At 40.1% G+C, this 24,946-nt stretch overlaps 1 protein-coding gene across 1 annotated transcript; it reads left to right on the top strand.

Annotated features, from left to right (window-relative positions):
• The first annotated feature begins 908 nt into the window (after positions 1-908).
• On the top strand, positions 909-13,460 carry wnt5a (wingless-type MMTV integration site family, member 5a). Its single transcript, XM_054608400.1, has 5 exons — positions 909-2,068; positions 4,986-5,135; positions 7,391-7,638; positions 10,636-10,928; positions 11,523-13,460. The coding sequence occupies exons 2-5, from the start codon at positions 4,999-5,001 to the stop codon at positions 11,979-11,981; spliced, it is 1,137 nt and encodes a 378-aa protein (XP_054464375.1). The 5' UTR covers positions 909-2,068; positions 4,986-4,998; the 3' UTR covers positions 11,982-13,460.
• Positions 13,461-24,946: the final 11,486 nt, after the last annotated feature.

Genomic DNA, 24,946 nt, shown 5'->3' with positions numbered 1-24,946 from the left:
TTGGGGGCCGGATTGAGCAACAGCTTCATTACTGATCCTTTTTTATTATTACAGACCATTTGAGGAGATTATAATTAAATTTGTTAAGTACAATACTGTTTTGTTTTATATCCATATTTACATTCTTCCTTCTTTTTAATAAGGGTTAAGGGACTCATACTGTTTCGAATTAGGCCCATAGCAGAGCTATAAGATTGAATACACCTGACTAAGAAGATTGGTATCGTAAAAATGTCTGAATTAATCTCTTTTCCCATCTCCTCCTTAATCACCTGAGGCAAGTCCTTATTTGGGCATGTAGCCAGATATTCAGGTGACCCCCTTCCATTAATTTCAGCATTGTTTTACTGACTGTTATTCTATCTCTATTTCCTCAATCCAGTTGAAATTCTGTCCAGCGCAATTGAAAATAACAGGGATTTCACCCTTGAATGCCTTCAGTGTGCACAGACTGAGAAATCTACAGTGACACAGGTGAAACTATTAAAGACTTTGCCCTCTGACACTCATCATCGGGTTCATTGAAAGATATGGAACTGTAAGCCGGCGGATTCCTGCAGCATGTTTTGAGATAATGTACCATAAAATAATAATTACCGTAATGACCGTAATGCTCACAGGCCTTCAGGTGATGAGAGCAGCCTGTATAAGCACACGATATGGACCTGCTTGTCTTGATTTTACTGAGTGGCAACTCGATCTGCTGCCAGTGAAAATCCTAACTCTGCTCTGGTATGGATAGGGTAATAGCCCCGGGTGCTTTATAAGTTTATTTTAGGTAATAGAGACGCTTGTTTTGTTACAGCCTGTTCCGCCCTTCCCTCGCTCTCTCTTTCTCTCTCTCTTTCTCTCTCTCTTACCTTCACTCAAATCCCGTGCTCCTTGAAAGTTAGTGGCTGGAAGAAGAAGAAGAAGAAAAAAAGACGATTTGAGGAGAAATGTGAAGCGCATGCGCCATCTGAAGGTTTTGCGCTGCGCATCCATGCTGCAGTGTGCTAGTTTGTGAGAGGAGGCGACTGAAGCAGGTGAGAGAAAGAAAGAGAGAGAAAAGAAGAGAGGGAGGGACAGCCGCTGATACTGTTCTGCAGTCCGACGCGCAGAGACGCACACATACGGTGTGGGAAGACGGCAGACCCGGAGCCTCAGCAGCCGCTGTTGTTCACACGCTGTGCTCTCTTCCTCCCCTGGCACCAAGCGAGCCAAGCCGCACTGTTTGGAGATAGATATTTTTTTGGGGGGGAGCATACTGTCTGGAGCCGATTCATTGTGCCATCTGTGTGTTTTTTTTGTGTGTGTGTGTGTGTTTTTTGTTTTTTTACGAGGCGGATGACTGACTTGTTTGCATCTGAAGACGTGTAAGTGGAGCTGTGGGATTGTCAGCGTCGTTCTTCGCACAGAATGGAAGGTAAACTGACGAGTCGTCTGTGGCGAGGGTCACCGTGTGGGTCTTCCCGCAGGTAAAACGCGCTATGAGCTGGGCGTGCGAGCTGCTGGATTTTATGATAATACCAAGATTTTTTATGTTTTGGGTTTGACATTGTCTAGAGATAACCTTGGACTTTTTTTTTTTTTTTTTTTTTTTAATAATTTGGATAGGAACTATTAAAGTAGGCCGCTTTCAATTAGAAGATAATCGACATCCGACGTTTCCGCCAGTGAGGTCGCCGTAGATGGTTTTATTTGTTAATAGTAACTGCAAAGTCGTGCACTGATTCGTTAAAAAAGGAAGTGATCATTTTCTTCCTTAAACGGCCTTTGGACATTTATTTTCTGTATCCCGCTGCTTCATACGAGCCCTCTAAACGGTCTGGCGCACGGAGCGCATGCATTCAGTAATTGTTTGGGCGTCCGTGTTCACCAAAACACCCAACTTGAAGAACTTCCAGACTTAGCGTTTCGCTTTCTTCACCCCAGCCAAGCACTTTGCAAGAAATCCGGATAAAAGGACAAGACTTGTCTCCACAGCAGCGGAAAAGGACATCTTAAATCCACCTGGCCTGCTCAGGGATTATTGGTCTGATATCGTCTCCATAGAGTGGATTACATCTTCTACCGGCTGTGCTCCCTGGTGAGTAGCCTTCACAGCTCTTCTGCTTCACCCAGAGTGTCTTAAAGAGTGCGAAATGTGTGTTTTAGTGGGACCTTTCAGACTATTCCTGCTTATGTGGACACCAGTGCATGACAGATGTGAAGTGTGACACAAACTCTCCCCTCACTGCATGGACGGTGACTAATATATCAATGCCATGTTGAGCAAATAAGAAATTCTGCGAAAATCAACAACAATTTTTTATTTATTTATAAAAACCCATTTAAATTCGAAAGAATAGTGTGCATTCTGTTTCCATTGTTAACGGTCTCCATTTAAAGTCGGGCAGTGTTCTTTGTCGTGCTTCTCCTCATTAAATCCTTGTACCTGGCTCCCTCTCCTGGTTTTTTAAAACAACAGGACAGGCAGGAAAAGAGACTCATCATTTTTGCCCTATTAAATGCGGATTATATTCCACTAATTAGTCAGTAAATTAGGGTAACAAGCTTGGGAAAATGTGAGGTTTTTAATCAAATTGCTCTGTGAATTCAAACTTTCCCCCCGACACATCCATGACTCTCCAAAAACCACAAATTCGTTGTCACCATGCACATTTTCCAAAGGCTTAAAAATGTAGGCCATACTGTAAGTACAGTCAATTAAAAATAACAGTCAGCATTAAAAGTCAGCATAATGCTTTTCCCTCCACATTTTCACAATACTTTGTTGCTAACGTCATTCAATTACTATTGTGTTTACTTACGTCATGATAGTTTAGTAAAATAAAAGTGAGAAAAAAGAGACAATCTGACCAAAAGGTGAAATAACTAAGGCACATTTTTTTCCCTGTTTAAAAAACGGAAAGCTACTGGTCTTTTTTAAACTCTCAGGTTTAACGTAAATTGATTGAGTCCCATATGGCTCCTAACATGGCCTCTTAAATGATCCATTGTAACAGGAGCGAGATGTTTTATCCTCCTGACGACGATATTCTAATTTCTCTCTTCCGGCACAATTTGATGCAACTTTTACAAAACAAGTCAGCCAGGTATTCGTTAGTCAGAGTCCTTTTCTCTCTCGGGTCAGATCGTTTCCCGGAGTCACGGAGCGCAGGCTTTACGCATCTTGCATTGCTGCCAAATAGCCAACAAGAATGTATATTTTAAAATATCAATAATAACGTATTGCATCGTGTTAAATAATTGGAGCACTGGAATGATTTATGCAGTATTAGCCAAGGAAATATTAATTACAATATGAAAGTCTGTGTCTGTGTTGAATAAAATAATTACAGTTCTCTACTCTGATTGGCTGAGACTCTGTTGTAAAATGTGAGATAATTGCATGCACCTGTGGTATCATGACGGTAAATTTGAATATGAATATGAGGAATAAAACCGGTGTGTCGCCCTATCTGTGGAGTCACTCCTAATGAACTATCCTGCTGGGCGCACAATATTATCTAATTGTGAAACTTCATTAGCCTATCTATAAATAAATATATTTAAAAAATGTGCTTCTTGGCAGGCGTAACAACTCCATTTTTTTTTTGGTTTAAAATCAGCATAAAACCGCCGCCCTCTTTGGATTATTGCTTTAATTTATGTGGAGGAACTTTAAGGAACATAACCTCAGCAACTATTACTGAAGTAGCGCACAAACTGAAAGCACATGCATATGCACTTATGTGTTTGGTGTGCGTGGTGTGCGTGTGCTGGGTGAGGGATGGTGAACTTGGCCTTGCCTTTAATGAGTATTAGGCAGGTCCAGGTCTCCACGACTCAACCCTGGAAAATAACGCAGCGTGACAAATTAGAGCAGCTTGAGTCCCAAAATTCACACAAGGCCCAACTGGATGGCTGGCACATCGATTTAACTTGCAAATTTAAAGTTAATTATTTTAACTCATTTTCTCCCAACATAGCAGCCAAACTATAGCACCAAAGCCACGCAGTTGCCTGCAGATAATTGACATGTTTTCCTATTTTTAAATTCCTTGTAGTTTTCGTTATGCAAAAGGCTGAAAAGTATAATCGGGCCCAAGCCATCAGCCGCTGACGTGGCTCGTGTCAGTCCGACCCACAGTCAATTGATAAATATGAAAAAATATTTAAATACAATTATTGACCGACATGACCGTTATTTGTCAAATTGTATATTTAATAGCCATATGCAGCATCACACAAGAAAAAAACCGTCAAATGTCTTCTTTTAATTTCCAAGTTTTTTACAGGCCTAAATATCCTGTTAGGTCCTATTAAATGTGTTTAATCAGTGAATTTCTATATCAATTTTATTATTATTTCCTAAGGAAGTTTCTTATTTACATAACTGGACCACGTTGAACCTTTTCATCACAAAAAAAATTACACATTGTGTTTTATTCTAAGCCCATGTTTTAGATCAAATTTTTTGAGTTAACCATCTTTGCATTAAAAATGCATAATCGTGTTGAAAAATGAGACACAATTTCGGTTTGACCCTTATGTCAACAATAAATATGCAGGCTAAAATGGATTCAAGTACACACACACACACACACACACACACACACACACACACACTGACTAGGCCTCTCTTCCTGTCTGTTTGTCTCTGCATTTGTGAGTCTCTTACTCTGAGTAAAGTGAATTATCAGGAATGTGTCTAGCTGGGGTCTCATGAGCATTGTGTCTTCTCTGGCTGCATGTCTATCAGTCTTGTGTGATTCACGCTCAGACCTGCTGCCAAATGACTGCTCTGCTGTGGCACAGATGGCGTCAGGGCTCTCATCACACACAGCCATGGTGCTGTTCACATGTAAAAGAGGGATTTATGTATTGCATTCCCTACATACACTTTGACATACAGATATTGGTCTCTGTATTTTTGTGTTATGCACAATAACGTTATGTAAAACAAACATCCAGACAGGCAGAGAGACTGACAAGCATCCTTTTCCTCTGCCCTCCCTCAGATCAAACGGCAGCATGAACCTGGGACTGGGCTGTGTGTGTCGGCCGGTTTCCTGGCCCTTTGGCAGCGTGTTGGACTCCAGAAACTGTGTCTTTGCCCTCACACTCCTCACACTCCTCATGCAGGTAGTGGTGGAGGCCAACTCTTGGTGGTATGCATTCATTTTCTCTCCATATGTATCATATTTTGTGTGTTTGTTTTTAAATTTGTGTTTAATTGTGTCATGGCCAGTGGAGGTTGTCAGCTTTCAAAAGGGATTTTCTTCTTTTTGCACACATAGATGAGTCACATTTGTAAATGGAGTAGCCAAGTCATAAAAGAGTGTATTGTAGATTTTAGATATTTCAGATAGAAGTGTTTATATTTATCTTTTACTTAGTTTCAGAGTCAATTTCAGGCCTGTGTTTGAGAGTGTGTGCGCGTCTTGTGTGTGCGTGTTTGCTAAGTAAGCCTCCTCAGCTTCAGTTGCGCCACATATGAAGTAACACAACATGCTGACTTTAGCACATTAGCCTTTCAGGAAGGACCCTTTTTTCTCCCTTATTTTCTTTCTTTGCATATTGCCAAACCAAAATTATGAATATTATAGAAAACATAGAATGCTGTGGTTTATGAGTCGGCGTCCAAATATGTGCAAACACGAACACCGTGTGTGACTGTAACTGAGTACATGACTGTATGTGAGTTTGTGTGTGTGGGTGCGCGCATTTTTGTGTAAACACACATCCTCCTCTCATTAGAAAAGCCTATATTTGAGCATGCTGCACTTAAACACTCAAAGTACTTCTCATAGTGGAAAATACTGTTTACTAGTTGCCATAGAGGCACTACTTGCAGCAAATCACAACTCCTGACATCCTGTTGCTGTTTCTGCATTTGTGTCTAATTGTGCACTTGTGTATAATTGTGTATCCCAACTTAAGTGCTTGTAGAGGAACATTACATGCAACATTTACAGTAAACCCACGCTTGTGTAAGATCAGTGTCCTTTCTTCCATTGAGCAGATCAAAGCCAGTGTTGACATCATGCGGTGAAGGCTTAGTTATATGAAAATTTAAAATTAAAACAATTCATTTGAAGAGGGTTTATACAGATAAACATATTTAAATGGGCTCTGCTCAGTAGGCCACTATCCTAAAGTTAAAAAAATGACTAGGATTTACCACCCGAGGACTCTCAGATCACCCTTTGGAAAGCTGAGTCTGGAGCACAAACTGTGTGTCTTTCAGTTTCCTCTCTGAGGGCATGCACAGGTGTGAATGATTTAGAGTGTTGGAGCAGCATGCCTACGGACTGTGTGTGTGTGTGTGTGTGTGTGTGTGTGTGTGTGTGTGTGTGTGTGTGTGTGCGTGTGTATGTTGATTTTTATTTTTATTTTTTGTCTCCTGTGTGTTTATGTGTGTACGTCTGTGTATATGTTGCGTGTGTTTATGTGTGTACGTCTGTGTATATGTTGCGTGTATTCAGTGTGTGTTTCCTCGCTGGCTGCTGACTTTCCCCAGTCGATCAGGTTACACTTGGGGCTAATTGTCTTTCTCTTAGGGCTCAGGGATGGGCGGCTCTAATTGTCCTGTGGCCTGGAACCAGATGCTCATACAAGTGTCCCTCTCTCTCTCTATTTCAACTATTTGTCCATGTCTCTCTCTCTTCCAGTCCATTTTCTTTCTTTCTATAATACAAAATTGAATGAAACTGTTTGTTAAAATGATCAGATTTTCTTTCCTTTGTGGTTTGAAAAAAGCAACTTAACTTTCATAGCCAGTTATCCACATCTGTATTTGTTTGGGGCAAAATGCTAAACACCTTTGCCTCCTAAGCCTTGAAAAACTTTAAAAATGAAACAAACAAAGTGAGATGGGCATCACTTTTGGAGTTAACTCAGACGTTCTATGCGACCTGTGATGAGGGGTCGATGCAGGCATAGATTGGCTTTAAAGAGTCACAAGTAAAAGAGATTGTCAATCTCTGCTTTGAGACTCTGAATACAAAATAACCTGTTTGTCAGATTTTCTTTGTTTTGCCCCTTTTTGATTCTTGTGCTCTTTATTTTACTCTTTCCTCTACTTTAACTTTCAATTTATTTCCCGTTGTCCTTTTTCCCTCCTCAACTCCTCTTTTTCCTCGATTTTCTATGCTTCCATTTTCATGTCTTTTCCATGATCTTGGCTTAATAATACCACATGACTTAAAATCCAGTGTCATTAAAAGCTAAGAGTCTATAGGGTTTTGCTACATTTAATAAATGACTACACCTCATTTCACTGATTTACATAGCTTCACCCATGTGAAGGAGAAGCTAATCAAGTGAAATCAGCTGTCGATTTTGAATTTGGTCTGCAAACTTGCATACATTTGTGTCGAAATGGCAAATGAGACAACTGCATTATGTTGCTCCCCTCATCCAGGTCTTTGGCTATGAACCCTTTACTGATCCCAGAGGCCTACATCATCGGTGCCCAGCCTTTGTGCAGCCAGCTGGTGGGCCTGTCTCAGGGCCAGAAGAAGCTGTGCCAGCTTTACCAGGACCACATGCAGTACATCGGTGAAGGTGCCAAAACAGGCATCAGAGAGTGCCAGTACCAGTTCAGACATCGGCGCTGGAACTGTAGCACAGTGGACAACTCATCTGTTTTTGGACGGGTTATGCAAATTGGTAAGAAGTAGGCAAATAATGTATTAAAAAAACAAAACATATATTCTCTTCTCAGAAACATGTACCTGAACACATAGGAGCAGATTCAAACACCTGCGTTCACAAATACCAACATGTATGCAGTGTATATTCACCAGTGTAATCTGTACATTCTGTGTCTTTCCTTTCTTTATTCTCTCTCTTCAACCTCTTTTGTGTGTTTGGAGAAACTGTGAGTGAAATAGCTGGGGCTGTTGATTCTCAGCAGCTGTGTGGAGGGAATAGTTGGTGGGTGAGGTTGCTGGATAAATCAGTCGCTTTGGCCTGCTGAACCAGCCCTCGACATGAAGCAAGAGGGAGGCAGAGAATCTGCTTTTCCCCTGATGAATGGGAGACAATCTAATCCAGTTACACACACACACACACACACACACACACACACACACACACACACACACACACACACACACACACACACACACACACACACACACTGTGGAGCTGGACTGTTGCTGCCCTGTATTTACAAGTTATGGGTGTGCAGTAAGTGTGTGCACCAATACATCACCTTGTCAGAGATTAAACTGTCTGTCTGTGTTTGTGTGTGCACTTACATGCAGTGTGCTCAGATCTCTTATAGAAGTTCAACAGCTTTACAACCCTCTTTTCGTAATCCCCACTCTTGGATACTATCATGGTTTGTTTTGGTTTTCTTTGGATGTGGGCCTTCCCCTCAGTGGCTAATGTAAAGGCAGACAGACGTTTACCTTTTATTGATCATAACTCTCCATCTGAATTTAAATGAAGCTATAAAATGTCGGTGTTGTGATCTTATCAGGGTCAGAGCAAGCTTGGCTGAATAGTAGCAAAAGTCAGCTCTTGCGTTGCTTACATTTTGGGAATCTTTCAAATTCCTCTAAAGGAACACATGTAGAGGGGGCGGCATTTGGTTTATGTTGTGTGGTTTATGTATATTTTAAAGGGTCAGTTGACCCATAATTGTTTAAAAATGCAGAAACAAACAAAAGAAACCCGTATTTCTTACCTACGACGATCACACACATTTTTATAGATTATGGGATATCCATCTCTGAGATTTCTGCTCCCATCCCAATGCATTGATGGAATAAATGTTGAATTTAATTTTGTTTGTGGTGCACACAGTTTTAAGAATTGACTTTTAATGGGCTCAATATCAACTTGTCTTTCCAGTAATGATATTCCCATTACTCTTGATAATCCACAGAACATACTGTCAACAGTTTACTTGATGATTATTTCAGCTAGAAAGTAGTTCCACTGAAAACTGATCACACAAGGCCTGTAAATGATCAGAAGTAACAAGACATTGTTTTTGGAAAGAGATGTCTGTGAACTTTTAAATTTAATGTTGTGAGCCCAAAAAACACATTTCCGTCTCTTGCATCATATTTGGGCAGTCGGGAAAAAATTACAGAGATAAACATCTCAAAACCTCCACACATACAACTGTCGACAGTTATAGAACCGCTAGAGGTAAACGGCAATGCTTTTTTAAAATTGAATTATTCAACAACAAAAAAACGGCGAACTGACCCTTTTAATGTGCCAAACTTGTTGTGAGCATACTTCTGCATGACATTGTGTGCGCAGATATGCGTTTGTCTGTGTTTTTACGCTACTCTTAGTGAGCCTGTATCTCTGGATCTGCTGACTCCCTCTCCACAGATCAGTCTTCATAGAATCCTCATCAGCAGCCGTTCGCCCATTCCTCTTCTCCCTCCCCTACATTGCTCCCATCTCAGCCCACTCTGGGCCAAGTAAACATGTCCTCCCCTTTATGGCTGTCTATCTGAAAGCCTGTCGTACTGTCTGTCTGCCTGCAGGCGGAGGACACTGCTGGTGATTTATAGCTGAGCTCCAGGGGGTCGTGGCTTGGTTGGGTTCAGACCCTCTCCCTTGCCTTGCTTGGCTAGCTCCAGGGTGGGATACAGGAGAATGGAGGCAGCAGTGTGTGGGACGACAGTTTGTCTGTCCACAGGTCTGCTTTTAGGCCAATATCCTTAGGGTGGATTAAACATTGTACTAGACTAATAAATTCCCCACTCTCTCTGATCACCACTGCTCCTGCCAGAGTATCCCACCTGAATATCTTTCAGACTTTCCACAAGGTTTATTTATTCATCTTTTATCTTTTCTGTCATTGTCTTATTTCCGCCTTTGGTGGTATTAAGTGCATGCGTGTCTCCTTCTCCTTTTTGCTTGCTTTTTCTTGACTTATCTCTTCAGTCGTCTTTTCTTTCTCCTCACTCAACTCCAGTTCTCTGTCCATCTGTTATTGTCATTACAGCACACTCTGTTAAGGTTTGGCGCAGCAGGTATATGAGCTGTGCATTTTTGTTTCGTAGCAGACCTTGGCTTCAATGTCAACACACAGCCTCATAGTTTGGTCGGATGTTTTTTTTTTTTTTTTTTTTTTTTTCTTTAGTTTATGTCATAATCTAAGTTTTCTCTTCTAGTCTGTGGCTTTGTACAGAGGTAGTGACGGATTCGTGATAGCAAAACCTGCTTCTGTGTATTTTTTGTTAATTAAATCTTAGTTTTATTAAGCAATGGCTCAGTCAGTCATGACGGTAAAGTAAAACAACTGTTGTCACTTTCAATTTGGGTGAGATGGCAGCTGCTTGTTAGGAAGCATCTCTGTCACTGGAGGGCGCCCTCTTCTCTCTGGCTGAAGCCCAATAACAGCAAACCAGATTCTGCCGTTTGAGATGTTGGTGATGAGGAGCATGCAGCTCTTTGTTGAAGTTCTCTGTAATCTTGAACGTATGGTCAATGCTGTCACATGACATCACATCTCATAACATAATTTCAAGCTGAATAATAGTGACATACATTTGGTATAAAATGAATAAACATGCATAAACAACAAAAATGGGAGCAGTGGGCGGGTGTGTCAATGTGAAACGTGCTTTTGTCATTTTCTCTGTTTCTTATTGTGTCAAATGTGACATGATGTTCCTGTTTGTTTGTCTGCAGGCAGCCGTGAAACGGCGTTCACCTATGCCATTAGCGCGGCAGGGGTGGTGAACGCGGTGAGCCGCGCCTGCAGAGAGGGGGAGCTCTCCAGCTGTGGCTGCAGCCGTGCGGCTCGCCCCAAAGACTTGCCGCGAGACTGGCTGTGGGGCGGCTGCGGAGACAACCTCAACTACGGCTACAGGTTCTCCAAGGAGTTTGTGGACGCACGCGAGAGGGAGAAGAGCTACCCTAAAGGCTCATATGAGAGCGCCCGGCTAATGATGAATATCCACAATAACGAGGCTGGAAGGAGGGTACGACACTGGTGTTCTATGTACAGACACACACACACATAACAAAGATCTTAAGTTGTCATCAGATAAGAAGCAAGCAGAGAGATATAAACTGCAGGCCCTAGCATTAGACCAACCAGTGATAGAAAGAGCAAGAGGAGTTTGAACTGAGACAATCCAGGTCATTTAGATAGGTCTCCGCTGATCATCTGTGTAACAGCTATGTCAGCTCTCCCCTCCTGAGGCTTTGATCTGTGGGGAGATGAAGGCAGCCCTTTTTTTTTTGGTTTTTTTCTCTCCAAACATCTTGAAATAACCTCAAAGGAAAGTAATGCTGTTGCCAGGCTGTTCTCTTTCAAGTAGGACAAATGACTGGACAATGTTTTATTAAATGCACTATTGGAGACATGGACAGGATCATTTTGTCCTTTATGGCAATGTCATGCCTAATGAGATCATGAACACTATATTGCGCAAATATTTATGCAGAGAGCTCAAATAAGATACATGAAGCATGGGTTGCCTGGACTTTTTTTTACTACATAAGAATAATGTTTTTGCAAGTTCTTCATCTGGTTATTAATCCATTTATTTATTTTCTCTCCCCCCCTTCAGACTGTGTCAGACCTTGCCAACGTGTCCTGCAAGTGCCATGGGGTATCAGGCTCCTGCAGCCTGAAGACTTGCTGGCTGCAGCTAGCTGACTTCCGCAAGGTGGGCGATGCACTGAAGGAAAAGTATGACAGCGCCGCTTCCATGAAGCTCAACACGCGTGGAAAGCTGGTGCAGATGCACAGCAAGTTCAATGCTCCCACAAGCCACGACCTAGTGTACATCGAGTCCAGTCCAGACTACTGCCTGAAGAACCAAAGCACCGGCTCCTTGGGCACAGTGGGGCGCCTTTGCAACAAGACCTCGGAAGGCATGGATGGGTGTGAGCTGATGTGCTGCGGCCGCGGTTACGACCAGTACAAGGCCCAGATAGTGGAGCGCTGCCACTGCAAGTTCCACTGGTGCTGCTATGTCAAGTGCAAGCGCTGCACCAAGATCGTAGACCAATTCGTCTGCAAGTGAGAAGAGGAGTGTTGCTTGTGTGTGTTTGCTTGCAGACCATGGGCATTCTTCTGTCTGTATCCGTGAGCAAAGGAGGTGAACACAGAGAAAGAATGGAAGAAAGAAACTATATAAATTATATTTATAGAGTTAAACAATTATGCCATTGCAAAAAGACTGACTCTTTTTTTCAACAAAAAAAAAAATCTTATGTCTTCAGAAACTGAGAGTATCGTGAAATATTTATTTTGAGATTGTTTTATTTTGGCCCAGTCATCACCAGTCGATTTTAACCCATTCAAGTGCCTACAACTGTCTGAAAATCTACCCCCAGCTGACCCCCACCTTTTTGTTCATATCAGAAAATACAAATCTTCTTGTCAGATGGGTCACACTGATTGTGAAATTGGATTGTGCTTCCAATTTCCTTAGAAGAGTAGTGTTTTATATTTGTGGCATAATTGACTCAGAGGTCCTGGTTTGTTGTTTGAGAATGGCTGTGTTGAAAGGACAATATGTGCTTTAGTGTATGGAAGTGATTTCATGGGCCCAGTCCCAGACCAGCCTTCACATCCTAACCGAAGTCTACTTGTCCCCTCTCACCACATGTAGAGTAAGGAACACTGTTGGTTCGTATGAGTCCTTGGAGAACAATGGGTACAATAAGAGGGCTGTTTTGGGGATTGGGCCATTTATTAAGCTGTCCCTGAAGCCTTAGAGTTCCCCAGGTGCTGCAACAAGCCCTCCACCATTATGCACTTTGATACAGAGGCTTAAACCTGTCTGTGCGTGTCTGTTCAGCTGTCTTTTTTTTTTTACAGTGCATCAACAAATATATCAATATTATAGCCTACATTCTTTTCCATATTAATTCAGATTATCCATTTAACATTATCTTTACAATACTTAATATGGTTTGAATATATATGGGCAATGTTGTGGTTACAGTGGTGAAATATTCCATGCTATGTATATATAGTATGTCTATCCAACCAATCAGTAAACTGTATTTATTTTCTTTAAACGGATCCTCCTCTAAGCTTAAAACAGTAAAGCATCATCTCCATCATAGATCTACAGTCGATCAATAGATCAATAGTCAGACATCCTCAAGTCACTGCTTGAAGTCACTTTTTAAAATTGTGTTCTCACTAATGTGGCTCTTCACTGTTTTTGTAAAGGGAAATGCACCTTATTGTTTCAACACACAAATTATTTCTTCTCACTCATGTTCAGCTTTACTGTACTACACACAAATACACTTGTTTATCACAGATGACGTTCATCACCACAGATTTCCTGTACCACTCAGTTAACTTCTAACTATCCCTGTGATGATTCTCAATAGACAAACTATTTCTACCAATCCAAATATGTATATTTATAAGCTTCTCCATGAATTTGAGGTTTGTTAAACGTAATGTGTTATAGCTGATATTTTGTTACTTTTTACAAATTGGCTCAATGCTCTACTTTGTTTCAATAAATATCAAATGTAAAACCAGAAGAGAAGTATTTACTCCCAGTTTTTGTTAAAATCTTGTTTGTCTGTGCCAAATTCTTTTAATGACTAAAGTTTTCCTTTCTACTTACTATAACCTACTAGACAAGTTTATCTACTTGAAATTGTTTCTCTTTTAGTAGAGAGATCTAACTTTTCCTTTTCTCCCCAAAAATCTTTCTAAAGATTTTCTGGTTTTGTTTGCTTCTTAATTCCTTCCTTCAGTCTACTCAACCATGGCCAGAGTTTGTGACAGAACCCACATTGGATGTCAGCTGTTTTAGGCGTGTAGTGAAAAATGATGAGAAGAGTTTTCTTGAGAGCTTTGGAAGATGGCCTGAAGATTGGGTGTCTCTCATGGGGATTGTTGAGCTTGTGTAGTAGGCGCCCCTCAACAACCCAATGACAGTGTATCAGTTTATAGAATGATAAATCATCTTGTGTCAGGAGAATAGGAAGAAGGGGATTTTCAATATGGGGGAACAGGGCTGTCTGGAAGACGACTGGGCTATGTCAGAGACTGCTGGAGCTCAAAAGGAGACGCAGAGAACAGGAGAGAAGATTGGGTAATGAGAAACTAGGGATTACATGAGAGCTGAATGAGAGGGAGTAATAAGGAAAGGGAGAGGCCAGAGGGAGCGGAGCAGAGAGAGAAAATGCTTTACGGAAAGTAGAGCTGAAAGACTGCCATTGCAGTGTAAACGGTTGTGACATTGACTAATGTTTACATTGGGAAAAATATACTAACTTTAGGAGCACATCCTATATGTGATCCTGTCAATTGGCCCCCATGTCTGCAAGCACAATGCACATGCACCAACTTGCACACAAAATGTGTTACATCATGACAAGTGTTTAAATTTCTGATTGGTGTCACGTAGGCCAATGAGGAAAAGCAGAGAAGAGAATGATATAAGGTTAGCAAGGAGGGAGAAAGTGTAAAAAGTTTTTATAAGAGAAAAGAAAGAAAGACTTGATGACGAAGACCAGCAAGAGATTTTTTCATATTTGAATCTCATGTCAACAGCAGGGTTTATACGGATATAAAATCATCCTTCAACTTTGTTATGTACCTGAATGTCAGAAACTACTTGCACTTGCTGGACGAAGCTCTTTGGATGTCAGATTGAGTGACTGACTACATTCCAGCAGGATTCCTCCAGCAATAGCATAAACAGAAATCCAGGTGCACAGCGGTTTGATTCACCAGGCAGAGGAAACCTGAAACCCTCAGGTGCACAGGTACGACACACACAGAGGAAGAGGCACAGACACTTCCATGTGTTCAAACAAAATGCTTGGACAACTCATCTTGGCAGACCTTTCTCCACCTGCCCCTTTCTCCATTCCCACCTACAGTTTGACAGATAATGTTTTGCGACTGTGTAAATATTTATGCACCATTTCTGCAGAGAACAACACTGTCTTTTTTTGGGGCTGTGGTCACAGGGTGACAAGGTTGTGATTAAGGTTTCACACACACAATTAAGCATTCACCGCAATGGCAGTGAGTGGCTTTACAAATGCACACCCACTTAGGGAAGGAGGTGCTCAGCAGATATTTTAAGCTGGTGTAAACCTTAGCCTCTCTTTGTCATCCGCTCTTTACCGTTTATCTAAATAAAAAAAGCAGCCTTTCTAAATGTGCTTTCCTCCACGTTGCTCTCATATCTTCTTAATTTTTTAAATCCTTCCTGCCCTTTGAAAACAATCAAACAAATGTTTTCAGAAATGTTATTCCAAAATGTAACATTGATGGTTTCATATTTTCAAATGTTGAAATATGCAAATACCTCAAGCATTTATCACATGTTCAATACTTGGTAAAATCTGTGTGCGTGCGTTGTATTTTTGTATTTGTGCGAAGGTGATAATTATGATAATGAATGGACCAGGCTGGATGAAGACTGAGGTTCACTGGGCCTAAAAAGTGGTTTTACTCTATTCTTCTTCCACTGCATTAAAATTCCTCAGAGGTTCTTAGATTACGTGACAGGTTGTGTTTTCCTAAATCAAAAAAGCTGGTTAATTTAAGCTAACCTCTGTCTGATGAAGCCAGATCTGCTGACCACATCTTTTTAGATCCATAAATATTTTGTTGCTTCTGTTCCTGCAGTGGAAAAAGCTGAACTAATGTTCTACTGGAACTTCAATATTTAAGGCTGCATATAATGATGTAATACATTTACACCACATTTTACCATCTGTGAAACAAAACCTCAGCTTGAACTCTGGCCTGTTACCCCCCTTGAATTCTGGAGCAAATGTTAGTAGTCTTACTCCTGTTTGAAAACACCACATCAAACCATGACTCAACCTTGAGCTCTCTAAAACTGTCATTGCAGAAAACATCTACAATTGCACAAAAACACAAACTCTATTGATCAGTGTTGGCCAGAGTTGTTCTTTAAAGCCTCATAAAACAGAATACATTATCTGTCAGGGCAAGAGCTCTGGCAAAGCTCATCAGGCCAAGCCAAAGTGGAGCTTGTTCCATTCCCTTGCTCTTACTGTAAAACGCTCAAAAAGCGACAACAGGGCCAAAAAAAAGAGCGCCTCACAGAGCTGCATTTAGAGCTATTTGGGATTGTGGTCGTGTGTTTTAGAGAAAGAGGGCAGGACACCGCACTGTGACGTCGCAAATAGTCTGGACTGGATCAGAGAGACGGGACGGTGCCACAGAGTTACCGGCTCCCCTTCTCACACTGCCAATTCTGTCCCAGTGTCCCCCTCAGAAACCACTTGCACCACAAGTTGTTTCAATGGGGCACAACGCTGGCTGAAAATAGAAAGGTTATACATATAGGTCACAATTTGCATGACTGAGGCGTTTGTGTTTGTTTGTGTCTGCGTCTGTGTGTGTTTGTGTGTGTTTCTCTGTGGGTGTGTGTGTGTGTGTGTGTGTGTCTGCGTGTGCGTGTGTGTATGTGTGTGTGTGCGTATGCACGTTTGTGTTAGAGTGTGACGAAAATGACTACTAAGACAAATTAGTATCAGCTCAATTACTGCTTTAATCCTAACAATGTTTATCCCAGAAGTAAAAACTTACTGCAAGGTTGCCATGGTTACCTAGTAATGAATTAGCTTGACCTCCAATGGAAATTATTATTGCAGCTTTTATTTCTTAATGCAGTTTGCAAAGCAGAAGAATAGAAAAAAGTCATAGTATATCATGTCGAAAAAAGTAACAAAAAGTCATAGTATAGCATGTCGAAGAAAGTAACAAAAAGTCATAGTATAATATGTCGAAAAAAGTAACAAAAAGTCATAGTATAGTATGTCGAAAAAAGTAAAAAAAAGTCATAGTATAGTATGTCGAAAAAAGTAAAAACAAAGTCATAGTATAGTATGTCGAAAAAAGTAAAATAAAGTCATAGTATAGCGTGTCGAAAAAAAGTCATAGTATAGCATGTCAAACAAAAGTCAAAGTATAGAATGTCAAAAAAGTGAAAAAAAAGTCATAGTATAGTATGTCAAAAAAAGTCAAAGTATGGCATGTCGAAAAAAGTGAAAAAAAAGTCATAGTTTAGTATGTCGGAAAAAAAGTCAGTATAGCATGTCGAAAAAAGTCATAGTATAGAATGTCAAAAAAAGTCATAGTATAGTATGTCGGAAAAAAGTCATAGTATAGCATGTCGAAAAAAGGGAAAATAAGTCATATTATAGCATGTCGAAAAAAAAGTCATAGTATAGCATGTCAAACAAAAGTCAAAGTATAGAATGTCAAAAAAGTGAAAAAAAGTCATAGTATAGTATGTCAAAAAAAGTCAAAGTATAGCATGTCGAAAAAAGTGAAAAAAAAGTCATAGTTTAGTATGTCGGAAAAAAAGTCAGTACAGCATGTCGAAAAAAGTCATAGTATAGAATGTCAAAAAAAGTCATTGTATAGTATGTCAAAAAAAGTCATAGTATAGCATGTCGAAAAAAGTAACAAAAAGTCATAGTATAGTATGTCGAAAAAAGTAAAAAAAAAGTCATAGTATAGAATGTCGAAAAAGTGAAAAAAAGTCATAGTATAGTATGTCAAAAAAAGTCATAGTATAGCATGTCAAAAAAAGTGAAAAAAAAGTCATAGTTTAGTATGTCGGGAAAAAAAGTCATAGTATAGCATGTCGAAAAAAGTCATAGTATAGCATGTCGAAAAAAGGGAAAATAAGTCATATTATAGCATGTCAAAAAAAAGTCATAGTATAGAATGTCAAAAAAAGTGAAAAAAGTCATAGTATAGCATGTCAAAAAAAGGGAAAAAAGTCATAGTATAGGATGTCGAAAAAAGTTATAGTAAAGCATGTCAAAAAAAGTCAGGATAGCATGTCGAAAAAAAGAGAAAATAAGTCATATTAGAGCATGTCGAAAAAAGTCATATTATAGCATGTCGAAAAAAAGGGAAAACAGTCATAGAATAGTATGTCGAATAAAGTGCAAAAAGAGTCATAGGAAAGTACATCGATAAAAAGTCATAGTATAGCATGTCGAAAAAAGTCATAGTATAGCATGTCAAAAAAAGTCATAGTATAGCATGTCGAAAAAATCATATTATAGCATGTTGATAAAAGTGAAAAAAGTCATAATATAGCATGTCGTGAAAAGTCATAATATAGCATGTCGTAAAAAGTCATAGTATAGCATGTCGAAAAAAGTGAAAAAAGTCATAGCATGTCAAAAAAAGTCATAGGATAGTATGTCAATAATATGTCATAAATTAGTCATAGTACATTATGCCGAATAAATGTCATGCAAAATATCATAGTATAGTATACCTTAAAAGAAGTCAAGTAAAATGTCTAAAAATGTCATTAAAATACATAAATTAGTCATAGTATAGTATGCCATAAAAAATCCATACAAATCATAGTATAGCACGTCAAAAAAAAGTCATAGTATAGTATGTCAAAAAAAGTGAAAAAAGTCATAGTATAGCATGCCGAAAAAAGTCATAATATAGCATGTCGAAAAAAGTTATAGTAGAGTATGTCATTAAAATATCATAAATCAGTCATAGTTCAGTATGCCAATTAAATGTAATGCAAAATATCATAGTATAGTATACCTTAAAAGAAGTAAAGTAAAATGTCTAAAAATGTCATAATATAGTATTTCATTAAAAAGTCATAGAAAATGTATTGCACATGTCATAGTATTGTATTTCTTGTGAAATTTTGGAAAAAAATGTAATATTATTTAATGACAAAAATTCGTCATAGTATAGTATGCCAAAAAAGGCAAGTAAAATGTCTTAAAATCGTCATAGTAAAGCATGTCATATGAAATTTTCTAAAAATGTAATTTTATAGTATTTCATTAATATCATGAATAAGTCACAGCATAGCATGCCAAAATATGTTGTGCAAAATATCACAGTATAGTATGCCTTAAAAGAAATCAACTAAAAGGTAAAAATGTCATAGTGTAGTGTGTCATATGTCATCATATATTATGCCCTTAAAATATTTAGAAATAGTTATTGAATAGTATGACTTCTTTTAAGTTCATGAAAAAATCTTAAAGATGTCTTTGTATAGTATGCCATTAAAATTGTCTTAGTATATTCATTGTTTGGTAGGTAATTAAAAGTATCATAAAAATTGTTATACTATAATATGCCATTAAAAATCAAAATTGTAAAAGGATAATAGATCAAAAATATCATATTATATTATGCAATAAAATGTGTCCGAGCATAGTAAGCCATAGAAAAATTAAAATGTCAAAGTAGGATATGCCAAATTTTTGGCATTTTTTATTTTTATTATTCTATATATAGAGAGAAATATGTTTTTGTAAAGTATGCCATTAATATCCATTAAATAGTAATTGTATAGTATGCCAAAAAAATTGTCTTTAAAAAGATATTTTATAGTGTGACCCAAAAGTATCATTTAAAATATCATAGTATAGTATGCCATAAAATATATCATAAAAATATGTCATAATATAATGTGCCATAAATAATTTCTTTGCAAATATTGCCTGTAAATATTGCCTTAAAATTTCATAAAACAGTCATGGTATAGTATCCAAAAAAATGGGTTCCTGTAAAGAAAACTTTTTATCAATGGATATAATGTACCTTTTAGGTTTAAATAATCTATTATTAGCATTCAATTTATTGATATAACGGCCTTGCTTTGGTATTTAAATATAAGAGTTTTCTGATTCACATCGGAGTTTTCCACTCTTATATCTGCTTTGCTGTCCTTTTATACACAGACAATTTGTGCTTCTGTCACCCTACTGCTCTCACACAGCTCCATACTAACAGTAAGGTCACTTTCTCTCACTGTCATCACATCTTTGCGTTATGGCTTCCTCTCAGAGTGCATGCAATATATCACCTAATGAAACTTGTTTACAAGACCAGAACAGACTAACTTGTTTGTGGTTTGCCATTTGAACTTCTCTTTCTTTTCTCTTCTCTGCTGGTGGTGGTGGTATCTGTGTGAGTGTTTGTGTGTAGCTTTGGCCCACAGGGAGCTGAGTGCCAGGTCAGAACCAGTAGCTGAGTGATTCTGTCAGCCTGTTAAGCCTTCGTGGATTACAGTAGAGTGGGCCCCTGGGGTTGCTCCGACATCAGCGCAGCTCTGCCGAGTTATAGTTAAACTATGTTACTGCAGTTATTGAGCTTCATTTTCCGTCCTCAATCTCAGTGTCTACCAGTAACTTTACAACTACATCTCCCATGACACTCCCCGCTATTAACAACAAATGGTTGAATGACTCAATATATGCAGGAACAGTGAGGTAAATTTGAGGACTCAGTAAACTACAGGAGAATTGCAACCTGTTACTTATATCCATGAGGAAATCTTTCAACCTTCTGTAGTGTTTACAGTGCAGAGTTTGACCTATATCATAGTTCAAATCTCTAATAACAGCTTTTTGGCCACTTGGGAGCAGTAGAAACAAGTTTTGTACACAGCATTGGAATTTCATCAACTTTTAAGATTAAGACAAACTTGCTTAATGACACATCCAGTTACAGAGCAACATTTGCATTAATTTGGAGTCATGTTTCTGTGTTGCAATGTTATACCAATATTTACTGGGTTTTTTTTTAGCTCCTGGTCTCTCCTGGTGTGGTCTCTAGGGAAATTTCTTGTTCTCTACCTGCTAGGTGTTCCACTATGTTCTTTAGATTGTCACTAACTCTCTCTGTCAGCTGTTGGTGCTGAGTAAGTAGCGTGCTGTGGGCTTTTATAGAGAGAGTTTTCACTGAAAAAAGCTTCCTCCATTGACCGAAAATAACAAGAGCAGTGAAAATCAATCAAAACAGTTGCAGAGCAGACAGCTTGACTATAGGATAGTTTTTATCAATTGTTTTATACATACATAAATGTTTTTACGCTTAGCTGAGATGCAAAAGTTGGTGTTTAATTTCCACAGTTTTTCGCTTTTAAACGCCATAAAACCGAGGAAGGATGCAGATTAGGGGTGAAAATTTTCTGTAGCTTCATCCAGATGTACCAAAGGAAACCCAGACGTAAGACACACACTTCAGGTGTTGAATCAAAGGAAGGTACGTTAGGTAGCAGAGAACCAGAATGGATGTGGGGAGTGAAATCCAGGTGTGTTAGGCAAATGGCGCTGGTGACTGGAAAAGCAAGGTTAGGTAATAGAGATGGCAGGTTGTGAACATGGCAAAGGATTAGGCGAGCAGGCAGAGATTCTAGGATACGGTGAGCATGTTAGCAGCAAACCAGGAGAAAGACACAAGAAAACAATTTCACTAAACTTAAGAGACCAATAACTGGTTTGAGATTGCTTTAATTTATTGTTTTCAGGAAATAGACACATTTTCCTTGTGAGTAGGTGGGAGCAGGGATCCAGTGGCGCATCAAGGCACCAGTTACAGTCAGTGGTGAGGAGAAGAGCAAGCGTCCCTCCACATCTTGCGGCACTGGTGGAGATGGGCCTGAACTGAAGGTACCCAATCTTATCCTTCTGAGCAGCAAAGATAGGGGTCTCTCCCTAAAGCTTGCTCCGCCTCAAGCGGGTCCAGATGAAGGGCACTGTTGGTGAGCTGGGTTAGGGGTGCTGCCACAAGACTATACTCTTGAATAAACCACTGACAGAAGTTGATGAACAAGGAACTGCTGAAGCTGCTTCATTGAGGAGGGTCTGAGTCACTCTGCAATTTAGGATCCATCTTCACCTGCTCGCCTTCAATGATCTAATCCACAATGCTCACAGAACTGACATGAAACGCACTTTTCAGCTTTAATGAACAGCTTGTTCTCTAGGTGCCTTTGCATGTTAAATGTTGACATGTTCCTTAATGTTGGGTGAGAAGATCAAGACGTACACGAAAACACTCTGGTTAAGGAAGTCTTTGAGCATGGTATTGACCGGAGCCTGGAAGACTGCAGGAGGTTAAATCAAAGGATTTACCAACGATAAGGGGAGTATTGAAGGCTGTCTTCCACTTATCTCCCTTCTTGAATCCTAACCAGGTTATTCACATCTCTCAGATCCAGCTTGGTAAAAAGACTCAAAGCTGAGTTGTTCAGGGACAATGGTGATGTTGTTTAAGCCTCAGAAGTCAATGCATGGTTGCAGGATTTTACCCATCTTGGATAAATTAAGAAACTAGCATCAACAGTGAAAGAAGATGTGAAATGCCAACAATGTGGGATTTGTTAATTTTCTTTTCCATGGTTTCTCCCTGGAAGAGACAGGTTGTAAAGCTGACTGGAAGGTATGTGTTCACCAGGAAGTCAATAGTGAACGAAGGTAATGGTGCCTTGGAGGAGCGGATGTGGCTTACTAAAAGCTTCACTTAGGTCATATTCAGGCGGAACGGTGTACAAGTCTGGAGACTCAGCAAGGGTGCCTTCTGTTGGGAGAAAGGAAGATCGCAGACATGAGGAATGATAAAAAGAGCTCCAACCTTTGCCAGAGGAAAAGTCGCGATGTGAGGTAGTTTTAACCAGGACTGTCCCAGAATTAACGGAGCAGGAGGGGAAGAGATTAGGTGAACTTGAATCTGCACACAATCCAGAGAGGATGAGGAGCACAGGACTGGTCTTGTGAGTGACTCGGGCCAGAAGTCTTCCAGCCAAAGATTTAGCATCAAACGAGGTGCAAGAGACTCCAGGAAATCCAGCCTGTGAAGCAACCTTATATATTCTAAGAAGCTTTCATCTGCACCAGTGTCCGAAACAAGCAGAGGATGAAGTCTGACTCCCTAGCACCCCGACATTTACTGATGAACCCCTTCCTTTGGCCGCAGTATAGACATCCACCATTCACCACGTTTTGGATAAGTTTAGTGGGAGACAGACAAGCCATGCCCAGCTGCATAGTCTCTTCAGAGGAGGCAGAACTGTCAACTGTACAGGAGACTTGGGAATAACCGGTTAATCCTTAAAAGTTCACAATGGGTTGCAATAACTGGATCAAAATTGCGGACGGTTTACTCTCTCCCAACATTGATCCCTCAGGCAACTATCTTTTCTAATGGCAGGGAAAATAAAGGAGTCAAGGCTATTGGTGTCATCCCTGGTAGCTATCCCGTCCTTCACAAAATCACTAATCTTTTTAAGAAATACCCCTTTCAGATTCTGGGTAGAATGATCTGCAGCTATCGGCCTAAACTGAACTGAATACTCTGCAACAATACAGGAACCCTGATCAACGTGAACCATATGTCCAAGCCCTGGACAGAATGGTCCAACACTTTTTTCTCCTCAGACGCAAAGCCAGCAAAAGAGGAGCTAACGGCCGGTTGGCTCTCCCATAAAGCTGTAGCCCAGGCTAATGTGTTACCACTAAGCAGATCAATAATATACAAACTAAGATTTATCTGAACAATTAATAGATGGCCTCTGTTCAAAAACAAGGGAACATTTAATAAGAAACGCCCTTTACGTACCAACTTGCCTACTAAAGCGCTTTGGCATAGGAACAAATGGCTCACGGGACAGGAAAGGCTGTGGCACATGAGGTAGAGCGCTTGTCCCGTAACCACAAGGTTGGTGGTTCAAACCCCTCTACCGGCAACATGCCGAGGTGTCCTTGAGCAAGACACCTAACCCCAAGTTGCTCCCCGGGCGCTTCATTGCAGCTCACTGCTCCTCTGGGATGGGTTAAATGCAGAGAAATAATTTCCCCATTGTGGGACTAATAAAGGATTGATGATTATTATTAAACAGTAGTGGCTACAGTTGTTGACTGACTGGGCTGAAGAACAGGAACTGGATTTGAGAAGTGGTTGCCAATTCTGGCCATATGGGTTGAAAGAGCCTTGGGTATATTCGTGACCTCCTGGATGAGTCGTTTATGCTGGCCCATAAAGGCGCCTGGGGTGGCAAGAGCTTGGTAAAACACTCCTGAATCCATTCAGACTGAGCCTGAATCCCTGGGTCCATGTTGGCCGGATCGTTCTGTTAAGATCAACAGAGAAAACCCAGACACAGGACCCAGATTTCAGGTGAGGAATGATGAGGAAAGCTTATTGGTAAGTTGCAGAAAATGAGGATGAGAGGGAAAGGGAATCCAGGGAGGCAATGGTAGAGGGAGCTGACTGGCAAAGCAAGGCAGGGAAATGGAGATGGCAGGTTGCAACAGGTGAATCAGTTTGGAAGCAATCAGGGATCCCACACACACACACACACACACACACACACACACACACACACACACACACACACACACACACACACACACACACAGAAGCAGGGGGATAAAGGAGACACAAGGGGAAGGAAAACACAAGGAAGGGACTGGAGGCATGGATTATGTCAAACCCACCTCAAAATTGATATCACTCTTAATATAAACATTTTTAATAAACATTTGCCTTTCTCCCAAGTTTCACCTTATATGAACCTTGGCTTTGCAGAGGCAGAATTCATTCCTCTGAATAGAAAGCTGGTAGGACCAACTGCCTTTATTTTGAAACAGGACGACATGGTATCCACTCTGACTACATTCATGTCTTACAATACAATTAGCTGAAAACAGTCACTCTCATCACACTGAGCAGTGAAATTATGGAAAAACAGAGAGGAAACTGCAGGGGAAGCGCACAGACAGTGACTGATGCATTTCTGGTCTTGGAGGAACGATTTGCTTAAAAGTATATCAGTAAAGTGTTGAAGTTCAGGTTTAAGAGAGATCCTGGTGAGTCATTGGCCATCGGTGACAATTAATCAACTGAAAGCCAGTTCTTCCACAGCAATGTGTTCTCACTCCCAGCTCGTCAAATACTGAATTTGGGTCACGGGCCTTGGCTTCAGATATTGATGCACGGAGGGCCCCTTTAGCGGCTGTATGCGTCGTACCGGGCTTTCAACTAAATCCAATATAAACCCTCTGCGGCATTAGTGGACAGTAAGAACTAATGATGTAGGATAAAGTCTGTGGTAGCTTGCTGGAGGCAGGTGGAAGGGGTGGTGGATGGATCAAACAAACACAGGACTTTCTTCCAAGAGACCAGAACTTGTGTCCCTTGCAAAACTAAAAGTAAAAATTTACATTTTGTCTC

This window comes from Anoplopoma fimbria, chromosome 12 (genome assembly GCF_027596085.1).
Source record: "Anoplopoma fimbria isolate UVic2021 breed Golden Eagle Sablefish chromosome 12, Afim_UVic_2022, whole genome shotgun sequence".
Taxonomy (NCBI): domain Eukaryota; kingdom Metazoa; phylum Chordata; class Actinopteri; order Perciformes; family Anoplopomatidae; genus Anoplopoma; species Anoplopoma fimbria.
Note: the sequence above shows the minus strand (reverse complement) of the source record. Positions and strands in the feature narration are given on the sequence as shown.

Coding starts and splice junctions, on each gene's coding strand:
- wnt5a (XM_054608400.1), top strand. CDS start 4,999: ATGAACCTGGGACTGGGCTGTGTGTGTCGGCCGGTTTCCTGGCCCTTT. Junction 7,639..10,635: donor TGGACGGGTTATGCAAATTG/GTAAGAAGTAGG, acceptor GTTTGTCTGCAG/GCAGCCGTGAAACGGCGTTC. Junction 10,929..11,522: donor ATAACGAGGCTGGAAGGAGG/GTACGACACTGG, acceptor CCCCCCCTTCAG/ACTGTGTCAGACCTTGCCAA.